Source organism: Capricornis sumatraensis, chromosome 2 (assembly GCF_032405125.1).
Source record: "Capricornis sumatraensis isolate serow.1 chromosome 2, serow.2, whole genome shotgun sequence".
NCBI classification, from domain to species: Eukaryota; Metazoa; Chordata; class Mammalia; order Artiodactyla; family Bovidae; genus Capricornis; species Capricornis sumatraensis.
The window spans coordinates 81,391,836-81,417,527 of NC_091070.1; the positions used below are offsets into that span (position 1 = coordinate 81,391,836).

The window sequence follows — 25,692 nt, forward strand, 5'->3', positions numbered from 1 at the left end:
ATGAATGCAAACCAAGAAGAGGAGGAGACACTCACTGCCACATATTTCTTCTTGCCAAAGAAGCACATCCCGATGTTATTCCAGAGTGGAGGGCTTTCTGTAACAGCACACGCGACAACTTTGTATTTGGTGAGGGCAACATCAAAGTCCCCGTGGGTCTGCATCATGCTGCCCGCTGCCAAGATGGCCTGAAAACATGGAAAGTTCGTGGTGTAGTCATTCCCAAAGGCTGTCGGAGTGAAGCAGCCTTCCTGAGTCTAGATACTCAGTAGGCCCATCAACACTGGTGGGATGGAAAAGCATCTTCCAGGGACCTATCCATCCACAGCTGCTGGGACAAACGCTCAAGAGGAACACTCTCACGCCCCACACTGTGGCCCTTTGCCGTAATAAAGAAAAGTCTCTGACTTTACCTCGCTCTTTTGTTTCCTACTTGTAGCCGGGAAGTCACTACCTTAGAATATCAGGGCCCTTTAAGTAAAAACCACCTTTAACCCTGCAGCCCCTGCTTGGTAGACACCAAGTGCTCTAGACGACTCAATGCACCTGTCACTGGCCTCTAAAAATGCAGCTCCTTCTGCCACAGGGCAGATGGTGAGTCAGCTTTAGACTTCCTCAGTCCAGCTCTCCGTGTCTCTCAGTCAGGCCAATATGACTTCCAAGAAAGGACTGGGTCTGCACCAGTAACAAGCCTGTTCTGCTGCAGCTCCCTCAGTGACTCATCCACATGATGACCTTCTCATCCCCAAAGTCATAACTGGACAAGAGTTGTAGTCTCAGGTTCCTCAGGAATCTGAAGGTCACTTCAGCATGTGGAGGCGCTGCTATTTCCTAAGTAACACATACAACTTCACCACCACTGCAGTTCTGCTGTCTGTGTGAGTTACAGGCCCATTATGACAAATGTGCTCTTCAGAAGATGAGCAGCAGAGCCCTGACAATTTACAATATTTTCAAATAAGAGCCACATTTACTTAATACTTTTCCAAGAAAAAAGTACTTTCTTGGGTATCTGAAGTGCATTCTAGGGCCAGATCACCTCTAGGAGCAGTGGGACCACCTGTGTGTGAAAGCTCTGAGGCTTGACAGCCAGCAATACCTTGTAGTTGGTAGGGTCGTAAGTCAGTGTGTTTCCAAGATGTTCAAATGCCTTCTGGTAAATACCGAGCTTGGGAAAAAGCAAACCAGAGAATTACATCGGGGGAGATGGTGTTAGGGAGTTTGGCCAACCATACCCTCAACAGATACACCCTGACTTTTCTGGGTTCTTCTGACAAAAGCCACAGATACCAAATTTTTAAAAAAGAAAACTAAGGGCCCCACATTTCTTTTCCCTCCTATGTCATTGATTTGTCCCCTAATAAGGTCAAAGTAGCTATCTGCCAGGAACCATCTCTGCCACACTGGTGCTGCCACACACTAAGGACTCTTGGCAGGAAACAGGCTGGTGAGCCTTCTCTCCCCTGGGGCCAACCTCCCAAGCCAAAGCCCAGGAAGGCCCAGGGCTAAGCTCCTTAGAGGAAAAATGAAACAAGGAACCACAGAGGCAGAGCTGGAGGCAGGATTTTTATTCTAGACAATGCTTTGCCTTCTCTAACCTTAACCTGGCTGGGAAGAAGGAACAACAGAAACAGCCTTTGCCCCAAAGCCCTAATACCACCACAGTACTTCCACCACAAAATGCCAGTCTCCCTGACCACAAGTTGTTTATCATACATGTTCTTTCTTTGGTTGGGTAAGAACTAGGCTCAAACAGGTGTATTTGCTTCTGATTTGCATGCTGAAAATTAAGTTCATTCCTTTAGCAGACAAAGGGTATCAAGTGCAGAGTAAAGTTTATGTGCTTCTTATGACCTTTAGTAAATTGTGTTCAAGTAAAAATGCAGGAAAACCACAACACACAAAAGTGTCTTTTTCTTTTTTGGCTGTGTGGCTTGCAGGATCTTAGTTCCCTGACCAGGGATTGAACCTGTGTCCCCTGCAGTGAAAGCATGGAATCCTAATCACCAGACCACCAGGGAAGTCCCCAAAAGCATTTCTAATATCAGTGCATAGGTAAGCAAAGCCCTCTTACCTGTAGGTAGAGTAATCCTAAAGTTGTAAGAAGTTCCGTATTTTCCGGTGAGAACCTGCGACATAAGAGACGCTCAGAGGGAAACACGATGTGTATGAGTGATACTAACACGCGCAGTAACCGCACTGCCCGCTCCCGTAAGAACTCTCAAAGGATTTGGGAATTTCCTTCAAGAGTACGTCAACCTGGCTATAGGGAGGACTGCTCAACAAGACAGAAATGGGACTTAGAACTTAGACTCCTTCCTCAGGACCTTTTCTTACAGCCAAAGTCCTCAGAACCTATGGACTATTTTGTGCTCATGTCTTAATCACACTAATAGAGTTCAAGAATAATGCTCTATAAACCACGTCAGTCTAGAACTCACACGATTTTAGCTGCTTCCCTCCTGTGAGATTTTTTGTTGTTCTCACTGCACTCACAATGCCAGCCACTATAATTATTTCCTGGGTGATTCAGGATCCCAAGGCCCCTGATGCTCTGCTCTCCACATTAAACAAAAAGTCACACTAAACAGCCGAACTAAAGAAGAAAGACACATACCAGCTCTAGCAAAGAATTGGCCCTTGGCTTTGTGGAGTAAACACTGGCTTAAGTAAAAGACTATCTTCCTTTCCAGTCCCTCACCGCATCTGTCTTTGTCACAAAACAAAAGCAACACTGAGCTGAGATGATCTGACTACAGGATCATTACACAGTTTCAACAGTGAAAACGGCAAAAGGTGAAGAACATCTCCTGCTTCTAAGAAATGAGGTAGGGTGCAGGTTACCTATGGGGAGACCAGAGTCACAGGGACAAAGCCCCTGCCTGGTGAAGCCTGAGCTGGCCAGACAGAGCTTACTCAGTTCAACTAAGTATTTGCTCTTCACTTTCTGCCATAAATTCCCATTCTGATCACTTTCCTCTCCCTAACCAAGTAGATAATTTCCGTGATTCTAGTGGCATCCTTCCCCCCACCAAAACAGACTACTCTCTCTGAAGCTGTGGGCCATAAGCAATGGTTTCTATCATCTCAGTAAGGCTCCAAATGCTCAGCTGTCCTCCAAAGTCTCATTTGAGGATTTCAGTGACATAAGTCCTTAGCCAGACACAGGAAGAATGTGTGAGCTAATGTAATTAATGTGAGCTAAGCTCAAAGAGCCAGTTTCTTGAATGCAGGGGTCAAGGGTCGAGGCTTCCACTCAGCACCACAAAGATTCAACATATGGCTACGTGGGCTCCTACCTACTTGTCCCTGTAAACGCAGCCTCTCAATGACAAGCCTTTCTTGCAGCCTAACAAAACAAAGGATTTTTTATGTCTTTTTGGATATAAAATATGAAAAAAATTTTAGAAGGAGCGCTGTTGTGACTAATGTAACTAGAAAAGTTACTATCATGGTAGAAGACAACAGTAATTAACAACAGAAATCTAAATTTAGTCCAAAGTCTTGTTATCAGGAATAACAGACTTTGTGGCCTTGAACCACAGGTGACGAATTCTATCAAGTGACCAAACAAATGAGACAAAGGCATTTTGTTACAGCTATCCCACTTAAACCAGACAAGATCTAGACAGAAAAGATAAGATTTCCTAAAAAAAGAGAAACAGAATACCACACTGGGAATGCCAGTCAGTTCCATTATCAACAGGGATTAGGCAACCACCTATGGAATGATCGCTTAACATAGGAGGAACCTGGATCCCTGACTGACCTTGTGGAGCAGAGAGCTGCGCAGGACCAGCCACACTGACAGGTGAGAAAGAAACCTAAGTTGTCCTTATTTAAGGCACTGGGAGCTCTAAACTTTAGCTTAACATTCACTCTAACTCACAGAACTCACACAGTGTGTAACCAGTCACACGTGTCCTCTCTCAGGCACAGGAGATCACGTCTGCTCCCATTCTTGTTTACTTTCTCGTTGCTCTAAAGGAACCAACACACTTACTCCACTGCTTTCTTGTAGATTTCAATGGCCTTGTCCAAGTCTCCCTTCAGCAAGAAGATCTTGCCCAGCATTATGTACGTCAGATCATGTCTGTTAAGATGTAGGGCATTGTGCAACTGGTCTTGTGCCTAACAAGATTGACAGAGTAAAGAGAACCAAATCACCACCAGGAAAGGACAATGACTCTGTACGGCCAATGTAAAGAAAGAGCTCCTGCTGTACTCAAGTAGGAACGTCACATTTCAGCAAATGTCCCACCACCCAAAAAACTAAAACATACCCAAACTGTGCTCTCATAGGACAGCTGGAAACATGAAATGTCTGCCTCTAGTGCCACTTGGGGGGCTTGTACAAGAGGATTAACCTTTTTGAGTGTTTTCTGCTTTCTGATATCCATTCCCATGACTCATATTCTATATGTCAAGAGGGATATCATGGTACATAGAGAGTACTACCCCAAACTTGACCTCAGTTGCACCGCTGAACAACTGCACACCCTTCTCCAGGGGGGATCTCATTTTCCTCACCAATAATTGGATAAATGAATGAATGTTCATTTATTCATTCATTAGATATCGAGTGCCTATTGCTCTAGGTACTAGTATACCAAAGCTAACAGAAAACTCCTCGCTCTGTTAGAGCTTATCTTGCAGATGATGATAAACGCCATTTAGTCCTTCACTGATTCAACAAGTATTTATATAAACGCCAGCTACTGTATTTTCTTAGCCTGTTAGCTTTACAGTAAAATCTAAATATAATTCTCCTTCTCCTCAGTTCAGGTCTGACCAAAAACCAAATCCAGCTCTCTCTTGGCTCAGAATAATCCCATGAATAGATATGTACTTAGGAGAAGGCAATGACACCCCACTCCAGTACTCTTGCCTGGAAAATCCCATGGATGGAGAAGCCTGGTAGGCTGCAGTCCATGGAGTCCCTAGGAGTCGGACATGACTGAGAGACTTCACTTTCAGTTTTCACTTTCATGCATTGGAAAAGGAAATGGCAACCCACTCCAGTATTCTTACCTGGAGAATCCCAGGGACTGGGGAGCCCGGTGGGCTGCCGTCTATGGGGTCGCACAGAGTCGGACACGACTGAAGCAACTTAGCGGCAGCAGCAGATATGTACTTGCTTAAAATTTCTCTGAAGAGAAAAAGCTCCTAACCAAGTACATAACACTGAAGAGCCATCTGCCCAGAAAACCTAATCAACTAAGTATGTATATTTTATTTGCACAGATACAGGTATTTGTTTTTATATGTCTCAGAAGAGCAAAAGTTACTCTCACACCTCAACTGCTGATGTACAGTTGTTTTTTTTAAGAATCCCGAGGGATTGATTAGATTGCTTCAGTTTACAAATTAACATTAATTGTTAATTGTACATATTAAACATTATCAAATTAGTATCAACTAATTCAGGTTCTCAGTCCTGTCAGCACTGGAGAAAAGAAAATAAAACTTCAGTCACTAAGTGGGAGAATTATGAAGGAAACTAACCAACCCCACTTTCATTAACTTTTAGAGTTCTCAATAATTTGGTCTACCTCTCAGTTAAGATATATACATTTTTTCCCTGTATCTGAGTACCAGAATAAGCTCAACAGTTTTATCTGATCATAAGAGTCTTGGGCACCACAGTCTAATCACAATGAAATATAAAAATCTCACGTGGAAAATAACCTTAAAAACTCTCATGTCAAACTACTTAAGATTAAAAATTCATTTCCAATGACCTGAAAACTGAAATGTAAGATAGCTCACTTGGCCTACACTTTTAAGACTTATAGATCCACTTTTTTATGTTTAAATTTTATTGAACATTTGTGTTTCTATTCTGGAAAATTAAAGGTGTGGAAAATAAGATAGGAAGAAAGGGATGAGATTGCCATTTCCTCTGTTTCTAGAATTTGTCACTTTCTTGTTAAAAGCAGGGGAAAAAAAACAGACGAATAGTGACAAATGAGAATAAAAATGGGGGTAAATGTATATGAAACTTTCATATTTTACTTCTAACAGTCTCTGCAAGCAGTAGGAATAATACAAAATGATCCATGGGACCTGTATAAAAAGTGTACCCTCAGTGAAATCCCCAGACAACTGCTCACCCACCACCACCACCATTTCTACAGATTACCTTGTCAAACTGTTTCAGATAAATGTAGCAAACTCCTAGGTTATGACAGATTTCCTACAGACAAAAGAAAAGAAAAGAAGTGTAAATTCCACAGTAATTATTAGAGTATGAACAGGCATCTAGAGATTATTGCTGATTGACAAAGTTTAAGCTTGAAAATATGCACTATGGTTAGTTTTTTACTTGAATCTTCTTCAGATTATAAGAGATAAAAGCAGAATAAACCGGTGGTCTTCCTGGGCCTATGTAGTACCTTTGGGTGCATACCCAGCCCATTCCTGTACCTTTTTTCCTCTTAGAGCTGCTCATGGAACAAACCCTTTGTGCCTTCTTCTCAGAAGAAACTACCACAGTCCCTTCTCCAGCTCTAAGGAGGAGTGTGGGTGTGGGTGTCAGACTTCTTTTCACAGGAATCTAGGAATTCACTCACTAGGTGGTATGAACTTGGAGGCTGACAGTGCCATCTGGAGGCTACTACAATGGAATACAGATATGTGAAAAATGAAAGTGTTAGTCGCTCAGTCATATATGACTCTTTGTGACCCCACAGACGGTAGCGCACCAGGCTCCTCTCTTCAGGGGATTTTCCAGGCAATAATACTAGAGTAGTAGCTGTTCCCTTCTCCAGGGGAACTTCCCTACCCAAGGATCAAATCCAGGTTTCCTGCATGGTCCTGTGCTGCAGGCTTCTGCAGACTGGTTCCAATTACAGATACATAATTGGATATGTAATTGGGGCTTATCTACAGAAGTCTGCAGCACAGGTCAGCAAACTACGACCCATGGGACAAATCCACCCTCTGCCCCTTTTTGTAAATAAAGCTGTATAGAACACAGCCACAACCACTTGTTATGTATCCTCTATGGTTCTTTCATAGAACTTCAGAGTTAAGTAATTGCAACAAAGACCATATAAAGCCGCAAAGCTTAAAATATATACTAACCTGAACTTTACCCCCCCCCCACCAAAAAAAAGGCCAACCTCTGATCTACAGAAAGAAAAAAACAGCAGAAATGCAGAGAAGCTAACTTGGTTGCTGACAGCTTTCCAGTTCTAGTTCACTGCAAGATCAATCTGTATTTCCTGACCTTGTGTTCTATAGAATCTCTACAACTCCCTTATATTAAATCATTTTTATTTAATGCAACTTTAAAGAAAGGAAAAGGCAAGGGTGAAGAAACTGCTCTTGGGAAACAGTAAGGACCATCTTGTTAGTAGTGAGGAAGTGCAGAAGCACATGCAGACCCAGGAGTGTCCCTCTCTGAAGAAGTATGAACCTTCAAGGGCTCAGAGACAACTGTTAAATGTTTTCCAAGTTGCCTAAAATAACAACAACAAAATAGCAATCAGTGATCCTATGCCAGATGTTTTTCATATGTATTACTTTAATTTTCCCAGCAAATCTGAAACATAACAATTATGATTTTAGGGATAAGGAAATTGAAGCTCAGAGAAATTAAGCAGTTTGCTTAATACAGAAAGCATCAGCACAGGGATTTTTTTTTTCTTAGTTCTAAATCTTAAATAATTTCAAGAACATGGAAGCAACCTAAATGTCCATCAACAGAGAAATGGATAAAGAAGACATGGTCATATATACCGTAGAATATTACTCAGCCATAAAAAATGAAAATGTACCATCTGCAGAGACTTGGATATACCTAAAGACAGTCATTCAGAGTAAAGAGAAAAATATATATATTGTATAATATCACTTATATGTGAAATCTAGAAAGATGACACAGATGAGCTTATCTGCAAAGCAGAAACAGAGACACAGACATACCAAACAATCGTATGGATACCAAGGAGGGGAGGGGCAGGGATGAAATGGGAGATTGGGAGTGACATATATACACTACTGTAAAAAACAGATAGCTAATGAGGACCTCCTGTACAGCACAGGGAACTCTACTCAGTGCTATCTGGTGACCTAAATGGGAAGGAAATTCAAGGAAGAATTTGAATGGCTGATTCACTTTGCTGTACATCAGAAAATAACACAACACTGTAAAGCAACTATACTCCAATAAAAATAAAGTAAGATTGTGATGACCATTGCACAACTCTGTAAATACATTAAAAAACAAATGAATCATCTACTTTTAATAGGTGAATTGCATGGTATTTGAATTATATTTCAATAAAGCTGATAAAAAGAAGAAAAGGATTTCCCCAGTGGTCCAGTGGCTAAGAATCAGCCTGACAATGCAGAGGACACTGGTTCAAACCCTGGTCCAGGAAAATTCCACATGCTGTGGAACAACTAAGCCCACGCGCCACGACTACTGAGCCTGCACTCTAGAGCCTCCCAAGCCACGACTACTGAGCCTGCACTCTAGAGCCTCCCGAGCCACGACTACCACGACTACTGAGCCCACACGTCTACAGCCTGTGCTCTGCAACAAGAAGCCATCACAGGGAGAAGCCTGCACACACAAAGAAGAGTAGCCCCTGCTCACTGCAACTAGAGAAAGCCTGAGCACAGCAGCAAAGACGCAGTGCAGTCAAAATAAAATAATAAATGTTAAAAAAAAAAAAAAAGAAATGGTCTCAGATTGCTAAGAAGGGACTATTTTTAAGAGGGAAAAACAAAAAGAATTTCAACATATATATATATATGTAGAGAATCACCATGTACTCACTGTCTTGCTCCAACAACCATCCAATCCATACCCCCACATCCATCCCACTACTTCTGTGAGCAAATACCAGATAATATAACATTTTATCCACAAATATTTCAGTATGTATTTTTTTATTTTTTATATATTTATTTTTGGCTGTGCTGGGTCTTCCCTATTGCACGTGCTTTTCCTCTAGTTGTGGTGAGTGAGGGCTACTCTTTGTTGCACAGCCTACTCATTATGGTGGCTTCTCCTGTTATGGAGCACGGGCTCTAGGGCGCACAGGCACGCGTGGCTTCAGTGGTTGTGGTCCCCAGGCTGCAGAGCACAGGCTCACTAGCTGTGGTACACAGGCTTAGTTGCTTCTTGGCATGTGGGATCTTCCCAGACTAGGACTTGAACCCATGTCTCCTGCATTGGCAGGCGCACGCTTTACCACTGAGCCACCAGGGAAGTCCCTCAGTATGTATTTCCAAAGGATAAGATCTCTCTCTTATAAAATCTACCCACAATACCATTATCATACTTGGGAAAAAAAAATTAGTTACTGCTTAATATCTGATATTGAATCATGTTCAATTTCTGATAAATGACTCACATTACAATAAATTTTTCTTAAATCACAACCCAAAATATGTCCACACTTTGCCAAGCAGTGGGATTTGAACTCAGGCCTGTCTCTAAAAGTAGGGCTGTAATTCTCCTCTCTCCAACTCCACAAGTACACTCCAGTTCATCACCCTTTAAGAATGTACACACGGAGCTGGAGAGAGAAGAAATATAGCTTACTTGTCCTTTAATGTCCCGGAAGGTAACTAATGCCCCTACCCTTTTGAAAATATTTGCTATAGTTATTACTTGGCAAAACAACAGCAATATGCCTTAAACAAACTTGACAGCCAAGGAAATTTTTGAAATTTGAAAAGAAAACGAGAACAAATTGAGTTAAGTTCTGTTTTTCATGGGGGGAGAGGATGCAGCAGACATCCTGCAAGGGCAAGTGATACAGGGGAACAATTACAGGCCTAAGTGAGGAATTCTGGATTCTAGACCTGAATTCTGCTCCATTCCTGCCATTACCTCACTGTGTATCCTTCAGCAAGTCACTCCACCTCCAAAAGCCTCAGCTTCCTCATCTAAAAGTACAGGAAATCCTCCCTACTTAACAGGTGCTCCAAAAGTCCAATGAGATTATGGCAAGAGGAATTATTCTCCTGCTGCAGCTAGACTGTGGAATAACCTGATGAGTTCAAGAAAGTAAAGCTACAGGTTTTCTACAGGCCACAGGCACTCGTGAAGCATCAGGGCAGAGAATGGATGTTTGAGAAATGACCACCTCTACTGGCACCAATGGACTTGTTATCCCAGATGAGTAATACCAAATGAGCTCTTTCAACCAACTGGACATAAACATTCTCCCTTTTCCCCCCAGCCCGTCCCTGAGCTCACCTGTCTCACTTCCTCTCTATCTCCCTCTATGGACTCATTTTCTCTTCAGTTCAGCCCTTCAAACTGTTTTTTCCAGGGTTCCATCCTCAGCTCACTGCAGAGTGATCTCATCCAATTTCATGGTTTTAATCATCACCTTTGTGTTGACTCCAAAACATGTATCTCTATCCCAGAACACTTGAGCTTCAGATTTCTATATACAGCCATGTATTGGATACATCTCAATTTAGATATCCTACCAGAAGCTACAATACATCATGTCCATAATCTTCTGAAAATAGGATTTAATTCTAATTTGTTATCACCACCCTCTCCCCTAACTTGCTTCTCTTCCTTCCTTATTTCCTATTTCCTTATTTCCTGGTTGATTGTCCCATAAACCACCAATCCATCTTTGCATCTGCAGCCCAGTGCCTGGCACACAGCATTCACTCACTTGTTGAAAAAAGTGACTAAATGAACAAAAGAGTAACTCACTTTTTCTTTATCTGTAGCTTTACTTTGGCCTTTGGCTATAAAATACTCAATGGCATAGACTTACACATCTCAGTCTTCAGATCTGCAGAAAAGTGACTGACAAACACATCTGAAAAATAATAGGGCCATAAGAACTGCAGGGAAAACCCATGCTAGCTCTTTCTACTAATCAATCTAATCCTTTACCCTTTGATATATCTAAGAATCTCCTTCACTCTTAGATGTATCTTTCTAAGAATCACAGTTATTTTGAAAAAACCATCAACATGAAAAAGAAGAACCAAAATAAAAAGAGGAAGAAAAAGACAACTGTGGAAAGCAGAAGAGAACTTCAAAGGGTCAGAGACATGAAGAGGTAACCATAAGAAAAGATAAAGTTCTTGAAAATTAAAAATATAATTACAAAAATAAAAAATAGTGAATATGAATATAGCTAAAAACAAAAATGATTTGGAAGATATGACTGAGGAAATATCTCTGAATGTACAGCAAAGACAAGGATGTGGAAAATATGAGAGGCAAGTTAGAAGACAATGAGAACAGATGTGGAACACGTGTAATAGAGTGGAAAACAGTGCGGCCAACGCTGCTAGTTATCTCCCTGATGTTCACCCTCTCTGATTACCTTACTAACAGAAATCTAACTACATTTAGAGTGACGATGTGTCCAACTTAAAAACTATATTTCCCAGTCTTCTTTACAAAACAGGTAGTCAATATAATGTACGTGGAAGTCTGTTGAGGGTTTCTGGGAAAGTCATACTTTCTCGATAAAGGTTATGTCTTTTTCTCTTTGTTGCCTCCTCTTTCTCCCTACTAGAATAATGATGTGGTGTTAGAGCTGTAGCAGCCATCTTGCAGCCATGAAGAAAAAGTCTCAGTGTTGTACTTACCTGGGCTTCTTGTTACATAAGAAAAAAATAAACTCATAATTTGTGAAGTCAGTGTTCAATGTTTTGTTGCAGTTACACACAATCCCTAAATGATACAGACAATGGAGAGGAAAAAATAATCGAAGAACTACTCAAAAAAAAAACCACCTCTCTATCCAAAGGCAAGGGTCTTCAAAGTGAAAGAGCCAGTTGAATGCAAGAGAAAAGAAACACATCATGACAACTATTACTGGTATTTCAGAACCCTAATAAATAAATAGAAAATCCTCAAAGGTTCTAGACGAGACAGTGGGGTTATCAACAAGAATCAGACTAGTAACAGACTACTCATCAACAATACTTATAGCAAGAAAGCTTGGCAGCATTGTCTGCTGCGTTATGAGGAAACCTAACTTTTGATCTCATACCTAGGCCAAATCATCAATCAAGTGTGAGGATAAAATAAAGACAGTTTTGGCATGTAATAACTCAGTAATAAATATAAATGATAGCCCATATGATAAATGAAACTATCAGCATGTTACTAATACCGAAGAACAAAGTTCCCTACTTACCCAGTCTTTCTGATTAAGTTTAGCTGCTTCATTATATACTTCAATGGCAGCTTTATGTTTTCCCAAAAGAAATCTGGGGAAGAAACACATTTTCTGTAATTATTAACATAAAGCTTTTTATAAAAACCAACCCCACTAGTCCCACATTTGACTCATGTTCCAGCCAGCAGAGAATTTTGGAAGCCTCTTCCCTATGATTGGCTTGTGTGGGTTTAGCCAATGAGACTCTTATATACCGACAGCAGAAGCTCTTGGTAGAGACAGAGCTGGTAGCTGTTCCAAGGCCTTGGTCCCATTCTATACCAATTTTAGTGAAAGTGTTAGTTGCTCAGTCGTGTCCATCTATGCAACCCCATGGACTGTAGCTTGCCCAGCTCCTCTGTCCATGGAATTCTCCAGGCAGGAATCCTGGAGTTGGTAGCCATTCCCTTCTCCAGGGCATCTTCCTGACCCAGGGATTGAACCCAGGTCTCCTGTGTCTCCTGCATTGCAGGTGGATTGTTTACCATCTGAGCCACTGGGGAAGCCCCAATTTTAATGAAAGTCTTGTGTAATTTATTTTCCCCAATGTACAATAAATGTAGACCAAGAAACAAGCCAAATTAATTCCACGTTAAACAAGAATTGCCACAATTTTTCATCATCATGTATTAGGGATATGCCCTTCTCTTCCAAACTAAGTCTCTTTCCTTGATACTAATTCTAGAGACACAGGGGAAAATCAGCCTCTGTGCAAAGAGAGTGCAGGTATCGATGACACTGCAGGTTAGAAAGTGAGCGTGGGCACTCCGCAGATCACACTCTACTACTCTGGAGTAGTAAAGCTATTAGTACCTAAAAGCTTATAAAGATTCTAGAGAGTGCCAGAATCCAGGAGCCTTCAGAGGCTTAACAAACACTATAAAACACAATAAACACTTAACAAACACTACAAAACTACTGTGTGTATAGTATTATGCTAAGTATTGGAACAGTAAACAAGAAAAATTCCATGGCTTGGCAATACGATTAGGGTACTTGAAGCACAAAATGTTACTATTTGAGAAATACTATCAGTGCTCTCCTATCAAACTAGAATATGCAGTGTTTGAAATACTCAGTTGCTTTATACTGGTTATCTCATTTTCTCAAATTTCAAAATTAATCCTCACTCTTCAAAGTGAATTTGTTACGTTTCTCTTTAAGCAAGCCCCAGCCAGAGAATGCACTTCACATTATTCTCCACTAGTGCCCTGAGGCCTCCAGGCTGCCAATACTCACAAAGATCTGGCCACCTGCTTAAGGTTATCAGCACACTGAGGGCTGAGAAAAGCACACATCTGAAAGAGTCTTAGGGATTCTTGGATATTTCCTTCCAGGCGAAATATCAAAGCTGCCAAGAGAGAGAAAACACAGAAAATAAAATCATGTTCTAAGAATGGAGCCTGGCATGTGAAAAATTGGAGAAAGAGGGAAGCAGGAAATCTTATCAAAGAAACCCCTTGGATAACTGTGTCTTAAAATACAACCAGATATGACTTCAGATGGATTGAAACAAGCAGCAAAGTTGGTGATGAGCTGAAACCTTTTTTTAAGGTATCTGGGACCTACCTATTTCTCCACTCCCAGCTTCCGACAGGCAGATAATCGGGTGCCTTGTAAATTATTCCAGAAACTCTTCACTGTAAGAACATTCTTATAGCTCCTATCAGATGCTCTATTAATCATGGTAATTCCAACTTCACCTGACAGTTTTCAGAGAGTACACCCAAATGGGGCAAGTGCAATAAAAAACCCAAGTCCAACAAGGAGATGCTGGCAAAGAATGCAGTAATATTTCAGAGTTGGTTCTCAGTCTAGCAACCAATCAGAATCAATCATTTTTCCTAGGCCTAAGTTTTCAGAAGATTTACATGCTTAAGTAGTATGAGGCACTGTAAGTCTGGAACTGGTGATATTGGGAATAAATAAGCATTATTTTGCCACAATGTCCTAGATATGTTAATGTATTACCAATTACATCAGAAAATTGCATATTAATCTGAAGACTACAAATGCAGAGTGGGAAACAAAACCATTCATTTACAAATCAAAGTCAGAAAGTTCCTGGTGCCCAAGTAGCAACCAAGAATGCTACTTGGGCACTACAGAGTAAAATTCCAATCAATCCCTCTAATCCCTATATTATTCAGTCCCTATAATATTTGATTTCTGATGTCTTCCATTTATTCTCTGCTTTGTCCTGTATACCTCTAGGCTTCTTCCCTTCATCCTGACTCCCGTACAAAAAATCCTCAAGCTTTTTCTCACCTCTTCTAGACTGACTACAAAGAATTCTTGAAAAGCCTCTTCTAGGCCCAACACTGCTGCAGGAGGCAGCAACCCTAACAACAATTCTGAAAAACATTAGCCAGAAACTAGAATAGGGGTGAAGGACAGTAGCAAGCTTTTTAACAGAACTAGTCACTTCTGAGGTCAAATCCAGCAAAATAATTACATTCTGATTTCAAAAAAACAGTAATATTAAGCAAGAGATTTGTGGAACATTTACTTGAATTTAAGTATCTCATAAGTTGTTCTTTTTCCAGAATCTAGGCAGAGTGTGCATTTCTCTAGCAAGAAGAGAAGAAATATATGTCTCACCTTGGACGTAGATAGCATATTCACATAACCCGTGAGTCTCCTGAAGCTGTTCTTTGATAACAGCCTGAAAAAGAAACAAACAATACTTCTGAGTAGTGGTTACATGTCTTCAAGTGTTTTTAAGTAAAGGAAGACATGGACACCTGTCTGCTGTCACCTTGTTTGATCTATACGCTGAGCACATCATGAGAAATGCCAGGATGGACAAGTTGCAAGCTGGAATCAAGATAGGTGGGAGAAACATCAAAAACCTCAGATATGCAAACGGTACCACCCTGATGACAGAGAGCGAGGGGGAACTGGAAGGCCTCTTGATGAGGGTGAAGGGGGAGAGTGGAAGAGCCGGCTTAAAACTAAACATTGAAAAAACTAAGATCATGGCATCCAGCCCCTTTACTTTCTGGAAGATGCAGGTGGGGAAAGGTGGAAATAGTGACAGATTTCCTCTTCCAGGGCTCTAAGATCACTGTGGATGGTAACTGCAACCACGAAATCAGAGGACATTTGCTTCTTGGCAGGAAAGCTATGACCAACCTAAACACTGTGTTGAAAAGCAAAGACACTGCTCTGCCGACAAAGGCCCAAGCAGTCAAGGCTGTGGTCTTCCCAGTGGTCACATACAGTTACGAGAGGTGGACCGTAAAGAAGGCAGAGTGCCAAAGAGTTGATGCCTTCACGCTGTGGTGCTGGAGAGGACTCCTGAGAGTCCCTTGGACAGCAAGGAGATCAAACCAGTCAATCTCAAGGGAAATCAGCTCTGAATATTCACTGGAAGGACAGACGCTGAGGCTGAGACTCCAGTACTTTGGTCATCTGATGCGAACAGCCAACACACGGGAGAGGTCCCTGATGCTGGGAAGGACTGAGGATGGAGGGAGAAGAGGGCGTCGGAGGATGGGATGACTGGATGGCATCACCAATGCAATGGACATGAACTTGAGCAAACTTTGGGAGATAGTGATGGACAGAGAAGGCTGGCATGTTGCAATCCACAGGATCACAAAGAGTCAGACATGACTGGGCAACTGAACAACAAGACATGGACAAGGAGTATATGTAAGGAATCAAGAGACAGGAAAAAAGGAGAAGCAATAGGTATGGAAGGAAGCAGGTAAATTTGGCTACAGAAAAGTTGAATTTGAAATGTCTGTGAAGCATTCAGTATGCATCAGACTGATCTGGCGATCAGGAAGAAGTGTGCAGAACAAGCAGAGAAAAGAGTCAAGGACAGTACACAGGGACAGCCCTAATTCTTAAGAAACAAGCAAAGGAAGAGAAGCCGAAAGAAAGGAAACAGAAGAAGTGGTCAGTAAAAGAAAGGGGAAATAAGGATAGTATCACAGAAGGAAAAAAAAAATCTTTCCAAATCCATACTGGAACAAAACATTGCTAGTTCTTTGCACTGCTGTGGGTACAAATGTGACAGGTACAAAAATCACAACCTTAAAAGCATTACAAAGCTCTGAATGCCAAAAAAAGACAATACCAAGGATATATTTTGCATGATGATACTATTCTCTGCCAGAAAGTATGTAACATGTATACTGTCACCAAAGATACGGTTTAGAGAAAAGAAAATACACATGGTTTTAAAATATACAAAGGATCAAGCTCACCACAAGAATTATGAAATAAAAGTGAAACACCATTTTTCACCTATCCAGAGATCAAAAAGGTAAACACTATGCTGATTTGAATATATGCTCTCTACCATAAGACCAACAAGTCCCAGAGACCAGTGGCTCCTTCAGCCTGGTCTTGAAATGAGAAGACACATGGAGCACGCTGGAACCTGATCCACAGACTGTGGTTAGACCCCACCAACCTAGAGCCAATCTGAAGGCCTAGGAGTAATAAATAAGGCCACTGACATTTTGAGGTTGTTTGTTAAGCAGTATTATCACAGCAAAAGCTAACTGATACACAAAATGTGAAGAAACAAGATTTCACACATTATTAAAATAATGGGTTATTACCTGCCATACAAACTGAGTGACAGACACACATGCTTAATCAAAGCCTGCCTCTCATGTTCTCTATCACAACAGCCTCTCACCTTGCATGCTTCATAATCCTTCTGGATATAATAGAGATGTATCAACCAGTTCTGCTTCTCCAAAATAGGAAACTCCGGAGCTGGGTTCCATATTTTGACAAAAACAAACAAACAGTCATTGTTAGGTTTTCTCTTTGAGCATTGTCCTCATGTCTAAACTAACCAAAAGGAGACTGTAATATCATGTTAAACTCTTCATGCTGCTGACCATTTTTAACCAAAGTGTATTAAAAATGTGTGGATTATTACATTAAGAGATACTTGTCCTACTGGTACAAATTTAATATGTATTCCTGTACAGTTTGTGTGGTTCATAATATCAGTTTCTCAACTGACAACTTGCCTGAAGGGAAAAACAGAATCATTCTTTCCCTCTTTTCCTTTCTCTCTCCCAGGTTTTGGAAGGTGAATAAAATGACTTTCCAAAAGATATTTCAGGAGTGTTACTAACAAAATATATATAACATAGTTAATATCACATACAGATCAGAGGACCAAAAATAGCTAAACACAATCTTAGCAATAGCTCAAATGTGAAACATTATACTGTTGCCCAGTAATGAGAAGTCAACAAGGAGAAAAATATTTCAGACACCTCAGACACTGAAAATGATTCACGACAGAGAAACTATGAGTAACTATTCCTCTGAATTCAATTAAAATATAGGTAAAAATTCATTAAGAAGTTAACTTTTCTATGGTAAAAAGGAAGACAGTTATTCACACCAACCTCAGAACAGTGGAGACCTCAATGAAGAAGGAAGAATGAATTAGAAATCAATAAAAAGGAGAATTAAACTCTTTAATGCTTTAGCTATCAAAAAAAATTAAAAGCTCTAAAATATATATAGCTAAATGTTTTTATTTATTAAATCTGGCCTGTAAGCACATGGGTATTTGTTATTTTTTATGCATTTTAATACATGATTGAGGTATTCCCTGATTATTTTAATGGTCACTTTTCTTTTTTTGGCCACACCACACCACATATGGGATCTTAGTTCCAAGACTAAGGATGAACCCTGCGCCCCCTGCAGTACAGACTGAACCACTGGACCACTGGGGAAGTTCTGGTGTTCCCTTATTTTTCAGACTGTAAAAGAAAGGGCACACCAGGGGAAGAAAGGGAAATGATTTGTAATCACTCTGTTCCAAAACCTTAGGTGATATAACAATAAAAAACCCAAGACTTACATGTGTATAATATTAATATGATGGGAAGGAAAAAAAGCTTACTGTGACCCAGAATTAACATTGAAAGTGAAAGTCATTCAGTCACATCTGACTCTTTGTAACCCCATGGACCATACAGTCCATGGAATTCTCCAGGCCAGAATACTGGAGTGGGTAGCCTTTTCCTTCTCCAGAGGATCTTCCCAACCCAGGGATCGAACCCAGGTCTCCCACACTGCAGGCAGATTCTTTACCAGCTGAGCCACAATTAAGAATGCTTTTTTCTTTTCCAACAGGAAATAACAATGGAGTTTATAAAGTGAAATTATGACAGAAATATGGATATAATTTATAAATAAGAAGAAAGAAAAAAGATTAAATGTTAAGCAACCTAACTCTTCATCTTCCAATTACCCACATTCTCTGACTGGGACCACCCTTCTTCTAGTCAGCAGGGCATATGTGAGACTCTTCAAAGACTTTTTTTTCCTTCCTTCTCTTCCCCTGAGCCCCATCAATCATCAGATATTAGCCATTCCTGTTCTACCTAACTAACCATTTCCAAAGTTAAATTTCCTACAAAAGACCACACAAATCATCAAGCTTAAAGGCAGATTTGAGTGGGTATGCATGCAATCTTAAAGCAAGTCTCAACTGTATGACCTACCTCACTGTTACCTACCCCTTTTCTAAAGGAAAGGAGACACTGAATCCTTTGAGTTTATAATATCACTATCACTGCTTCTATAGCCTAAAGAACATTTATAAAATGCAAATTTGAGTCTTTCTTATTATTAAAATCTTGGACTTCCTGGGTAGCGCTAATGATAAAGAACCCGCCTGCCAATGCAGGAGACATAAGAGATGCAGGGTCAATCCCTGGGTTGGGAAGATCCCCTGGAGAAGGGCATGGCAACCCACTCCAGTATTCTTACCCGGAGAATGCCATGGACAGAGGACTCTGGTAGGCTACAGGCCAAAGGTTCGCAAAGAGTTGGACATGACTGAAACGACTTAGCACACAAGCACAATATTATTAAAATCTTATAATAAAAGACGAACTATTTTTTATGTTCCATGGGTGAAGAATGGGAGAAAAAAAAAGTTCAATTTGTAAGCTATCTCAAGGGCCCAGAGGCTCATGAAATGGAGTAGGAATTAGAAGAAGGGAAAGCACCACCAAATTCAAGTGCCTAACAGTCATTTCACACTCTTGATGATATTGTTTAAAAGTTAAAAGAACTCTAAGTTCACCAAAGACTTCACAAATCATTACAGTGCCACATATTGTCCTATTACTGTGTAATCTTGGAAAACTTAGTTTCCTCATCTATAAAAAACTCATTCATTCAGCAAATATTCACTGAGTACCAACCACATGCCAGGCACTGTTCTAGGCGATGAAGATACAAAAGTGAACAAAACTGATTATAAGCTTCCGGGGAGCTTGTAATCAGGGCAGAGTTGGGGGCTGGTAAGAGAGTGCTAGCAGAAGGGACAGATGATAATAAGATACCTATTATTTGTGACATTTTCCTCACACTTAAATAGAAGGATCAGGGGATAAAATATCCCCACAGAGTTGTGAGGACTGAATGACAATACATATAGAGATTCGAGTACTGTCTGGTACACAGTAAGCCCTAAAGAAGTGCTAGCTGTTGATGTTATTTTTATCATCATTATCATTAGTCAGTTTTGAAGATGAGGAAATTCTAGATACCATAGAAATCCCTATGAATCCTGAATTTAGTTAGAATTTTACCTGTAAATGTGTAAGCTGAATTTCTTGTACTCCAGATCATTGCTCAGTAAAATTCCCCCTACAAACAGGGATATTGGTTCATATATGCTTTTGCAAGTATTAGATTTACCTACTTGATAGATCCTAAAAACAATAAGACACTTAAGTGCAAAGTAGAGCCTCCTCCTGTATTTTATAGCAGAGCAAGGTAGTCATCTCCCATGCTACTCTAAATTTAGGAGTCTGTATTACCATGGAGGTCAGGTAACCAGCTGATAATGACACAGCAAGTCTTTCAGCTGTAAAAAAGATCTCACTCAGCACACTGCCCCCTCCCATTTTTTATCAAGACAAGGTAAAGCCTGACTGTAAAAAGACCTGATTCACATCCTCAGCTCCCACATGGCTCTCCACCATCACCAAGGCAGTGGCGGCGGAAGGCTGGTGACCCGGCAACAATACTCCCTTGCCCTTCTCTTCTCCTGTTCCCATTCCACTCTTTTGTGACGGCTCTTTCTTTCCTCCTCTTAAGAATGCACCAGACACATCTCAAACAATTCCATAACCAAACAAACATGACATCACAAAAATTCTTCCCTGTAATTTGCCCTACCATATTTTTATTCTCATAAAAATAACCAAAATTCAAAACTTTACATTAAATTGATAATGGTAGTGAATAGCATCCTGGATATACAAATGTTGTTGTTTAGTCACTAAGTCGTGTCCGACTCTTTTCGACCTCACGGACAGCAGCATACCAGGATTCCCTGTCCTTCACTATCTCTTGGGAGTTTGCTCAAACTCATGTATATTGAGTTGATGATGCTATCCAACCATCTCATCCTCTGTTGCCCCCTGCTCCTTCTGCCCTTGATCTTTCCCAGCATCTGGGATGTTGAGCAGAAAATTACTGTGCTTTAAATTTTTAATTAAAAAATTTTCTACAATGACTAAGGCTTTTGTAAGTACATTATAAATGAACGCTTCTTTGGTAACAAATCTCATTAAGGAGAAGACACGTAGCACATAGGATTTTTACATGTAGAAGTCCAATCTTCAATCAGTAACGGACTTCTGTGGGACTTAGAGCAAGTAATTTAAGTATCTGGGCCTCCATTTTTCCCCCTATAATTTTCACTGGGGAAAATTATGAAAAATCTGCAAGTGGTTATTCAACAAGTTAATTTCCTCATGTTAAAATAAGAACTATAATACTTTTCTACCTCAGTATATTACTGAGGATATCAAAAGAAATAACAAATCTTGAAATATGGAAGACATTTTTGTGATATCAATTTGAGCTCTGTATCCGACAGAGTCTAATGAGGAAACAGAAACTACTTGAGGATTTAAAACAGAAGGGCTTCAATGCTGCGAACAGGTGAGGGAAGAAATGAGAACCAATAGGGAAGAGTGATGCAAATCAGAGGTTAGCATGGGAACAAGTCACTACCACCTCTGGACTGAGGGAAAAACAGAGGGAATGTATTGCTACCGGTACCTAAGGCTGAGGTTACCTGGAAGAAGCTCAAAGCATATGGCCTGACTGGCAGAAGCAACAAGAAACGCTTCAGAAACAACACTACTCCTCCAACTTCCCAAAGCAGAAAGAAAGAAGGGAAAGCCCTGTCTTCTCCTTCCTCCCACCTTCCAATCTCCTGCCAGTTCCCCTCACTTGCTAATCCAGCCAGAAACTGTGCTGACACCAGAGCCTAGGAAGGAATGAAGCCCGGAAGGGTCTGCTCCTCGCAATACTCAGCAGAGAAGGGAAGGGTGAGGAATGGAGGATCTGAGGGCAAACAGCTCCAGGATCAGCAGAAATGCCACCTCTGCTCAGGAATATAAACAAGGATGAAGGAGGCAGAAACTAGACTGACTCAGCAGTCACCCGAGGATACGTGCTAGAAGATAGCTTTATAAAAAAATATTCAACTACTACCTATCCAACAGGTTTGCCTCTCATGAACTTAAAATGGGATGAGGAAGAAAGGAAAAATTCATATAACAGATTATGGTTTTACTACATACCCTGTGTGCATGTGTGCTAAGCCGTGTCCGAATCTTTTTGATCCCATGGACTATAACCCTCCAGGCTCCTCTGTCCATGGAATTTTACAGGCAATACTGGAATGGCTTGCCATTTCCTCCTCCATGGGATCTTCCCAACCCAGGGATCGAATCTGCATCTGCTGCAATGCGGGTGGATTCTTGACCACTGCACCACTGAGGAGGCCCTTACTACACACCCTAGATTATTTTAAACTATCTTACCTTCTAAAATCAAAACTTAATTCCCCATATTTATATATGATATTTTATATATTTATATGGTTTACTTATATCTACAATAATATGAACATTAATTTATATTTATATATATATATATATATATAGCACAAAGTGTTTTCTCCTTGTTATTCCATTGAATATTCCCATGAGCCTAGTGAGTCATACAATTTTGGGACTATTCACAAATGAGGAAATTAAGATTCCAGAGGTTAAGTGATTTGCCTATATTCAAGAGCTTATTAATGGAAGAGGCAGGGCTATATCGAGGCCTCCAAATTACTCATTTAACCACACCAAGTTTCTGTCCCAATTGTAAAGAACTTTCCAATTTTATACATTTTAAAACTGGAAAGTCCTTTATAATTGGGATGAAACTTGGTGTAGTTAAATGAGTAACTTAGCAACACAACATTAATAATGATATCAAAGTTTTCCTATTATCAAAAAAAAGCAGAACAGGACTTTTGACATATTATGGTAGCAAGATTTTCAATTAAAAAAAAGTTAAAACAACCATACATACATATAGTAAAAATAAAACTGAAAGGACAGAGAGAATATTAAAGATTCTGTCCATCCCCCCTCCTCGCTAGAAACTGTTATTTTCTAAGGAATCTCTATGCATAATTAAGCATATGGGAAAGTGTACACATACACAAGGGGGATTATATTAAATGTATTCGGAAACTTTGCTCATATCTACTGAACTTAAGTACATCCTTCCCAGTGACCCAGCAATCCTGCTACTAAGTATACATAAGTACAAATCCTGCTACATAAGTGTACCCAAAAAAACATACCCTTTAAAGATGGCATTATGCATAACATCTCAAAATGAAAGTATCCCAAATGTTCATTCCAAGTAAAATGAATAAACTGGGGTATCACCCCATAATGCAATACTATGTTATAATGGAAAAAAACAGCCATTATTGCATGCAACAAGATACATGAATACCACAAAGATAATTTTGAGCAAGGAAGATACTGAAGCCTATGCACTGAATGATTCCATCCACTTATATCAAGTTCAAAAGTAGGTAAAACCCTGTCTACAAGGTAGAAGTTAAATACCATCTTTGAAAGGAGTAGTTAATGACTGGTAGGGGGTATGAGGGAGGCCTCTAAGATGTTGATGATGTTCTATAATTTAATCAAGATGGTGAGTCCAAGGACTTCCTTGGTGGCACAGTGGATAAAAATCCCCCTGGCAATACAGAGGACACAGATTCGAGCCCTAGTCCAGGAAAATTCCACATGCGGTGGAGCAACTAAGTCTGTGTGCTCTAACTATTGAGCCCGCTCACCCTAGAGCCGGAGCTCCACAATAAGAGAAATCATTGCAATGAGAAGCCCACACACCACAAGGAAGAACAGCTCCCCTCAACTAGAGAAAGCCTGCACAAAGCAATGAAGATCCAGTGCAGCCAAACATAAAATAATCAATGAATTAAAAATAAATACATACATTCGTTTTATGTTTGAAAAAAAGATGGTGAGTACATGGATATGTTCACTTTGTAAAAATGTATTAAGCTATACAACTATAACATGTACTTTTCTGTATATATGGTATATGTTAATAAAAGTGTCAAGAATCAAATTAAACACCCCCTCAACCAAAAACATTAATTTCTGCAATATCAATGCAGAAGAGGTGGGGGCACACAACTCACTCTGAGGGTAAGGGTCATAACCTCCTAGACAAGACACAAAAAGCATTAACCATAAAGGAAAAAAATTAATAAATCACCCTCATCAAAATTAAAACTTCTGATCAAAAAAGGAGTCAAAAATGGCAGTGGCTAAAAGACAAAGAAAGGGAAAAGCCTCTGAAAATGGAACAATGGAACAAAAGAAAATCCATGGACCAGAGTGAGAACTTCAGGTGAAACAAACACACCCACTTCTTGGCTAGCCCAATTTGCATAGAGCAGGCTCAGCAGGGAGAAGACAAAATGTATAAAAAGACAAAGCAAGACAGATTGAGGCCTCTCCTTCGGCGACGGCCTACTCTCACACCTCGAGGGTGTACTATCCTTTGCTTGCCAAATAAAACTCTTGAGCTGTAACCAAGCGGTTAAAAAAAAAAAAATTTGATCATCAAAAGATGCACTGCTATATGACTTCATGACAAGAAGTTCAAGCACAGACAGACAAAATTTACTTTCAGGGACGGAAATCAGAACAATGGTTCCCTCTAGGGAACTGAAGGAAGGACTGATTGGGAAGGGGCTAGAAGAAACTTTCTGGGTGATAAAAATATTTAACTTGTCCTACACTGGCGCCCCACTCCAGCACTCTTGCCTGGAGAATCCCATGGACAGAGGGGCCTGGTGGGCTGCAGTCCATGGGGTCGCTAAGAGTCGGACACGACTGAGCGACTTCCCTTTCACTTTTCACTTCCATGCACTGGAGAAGGAAATGGCGACCCACTCCAGTGTTCTTGCCTGGAGAATCCCAGGGACGGGGGAGCCTGGTGGGCTGCTGTCTATGGGGTCGCACAGAGTCGGACACGACTGAAGTGACTTAGCAGCAGCAGCAGGTGATGACTACATGTTATTTGTCAAAATTCAAAAACTGGGCACTTAAAATTTATAGATTTTACTATCATTGGGGAAAAATAAAAGATGTATATACTACCTTTTATTTAAATGAAAAGTTAACACTATTCCTCAAAAAAATCAAATAAAATTATGTCATCAAGTGGAGCCAGCAATTCCACTTCAGACTATATATCCGAAAGAGCTGAAATCAGGGAGCCCCTTTCTACAGTGGTACCAAAATGATTCCAAGGAAGTTAAAGCCACATTGCGATGAGGCCCTGAATAGCAGTGAGGTGGGCAGTCAGCCACTAACTGGGCACTTTCATCTTCATCTACTGGCCTCATCCTACACCACAATGAGGGGACATTCAGTCACAGAGGATAGATCAATGTTCTCATTAAAACAGCTAACAGAAATGCTGAACACTTCTGGAAGGGCCAGTTTGCAAAGGCTCCAGCCTTGTCAACATGGGAAGCCTCATCTGCAATGTGGGGGCTGATGGATCTGCCCTACCAGGAAGTCCTGCCCATCCACCATTGCTCTCCAGTTAAGAAGTGGAAGGCAAATAAAGAAGAACAAGGGGAGTCCAACGACAACATGAGCTTTTTGACTATATCTCTTATGTAACATATTCAATAAAAAGCTGAAGTCCTAGAAAAAACAAAAAAAAAGGAGGTACTCAAACGTATTTATTTATACATCAACATTCATGGCAGTGATACTGACAATAGTGAAAAGGCAGAAACAACTCATAAGTCCATCAACAGATAACTGGATATACACAATATTTACTATATGTACAAACAACAGTATTATTTAGCCTTAAAAAGTAATGAAATCTGCTCAAATGCTACAACACAGATGAACCTTGAAAATATGCTAAGTGAAATAAGTCAGAAACAATAGGATAAATGTTGCATAATTCTGCATATATGAATGCAATATTGAGAATATGCAAATTCATAGACACAGTATTGGGTTGGCTTGAAAAGTTCATTTGGTTTTTTTCTGTATGATGGCTCTAGCTGCACTCAGTTCTCTTTAACGTCATTCAAAACAATTTTGTTAGATTCTACTGTGACAACTGTCATATCAGCATGCATTTTTTTAAAATT

The 25,692-nt window shown here is 40.3% G+C and overlaps 1 protein-coding gene across 1 annotated transcript in view; it reads right to left on the minus strand.

The window, feature by feature from the left end:
* Positions 1–25,692, minus strand: part of BBS4 (Bardet-Biedl syndrome 4) — a 36,878-nt gene that overhangs the window by 4,213 nt on the left and 6,973 nt on the right. Inside the window, exons 2-11 of the mRNA XM_068964763.1 lie at positions 19,760–19,817; positions 16,822–16,901; positions 14,766–14,829; positions 13,404–13,515; positions 12,144–12,216; positions 6,143–6,196; positions 4,004–4,131; positions 2,075–2,129; positions 1,100–1,168; positions 36–188 (exon numbers count right to left, since the gene is read on the minus strand). Of these exons, the coding sequence (XP_068820864.1) occupies positions 36–188; positions 1,100–1,168; positions 2,075–2,129; positions 4,004–4,131; positions 6,143–6,196; positions 12,144–12,216; positions 13,404–13,515; positions 14,766–14,829; positions 16,822–16,901; positions 19,760–19,799 (828 nt within the window). The 5' untranslated portion in view covers positions 19,800–19,817. The remainder of the gene's footprint in view (positions 1–35; positions 189–1,099; positions 1,169–2,074; positions 2,130–4,003; positions 4,132–6,142; positions 6,197–12,143; positions 12,217–13,403; positions 13,516–14,765; positions 14,830–16,821; positions 16,902–19,759; positions 19,818–25,692) is intronic.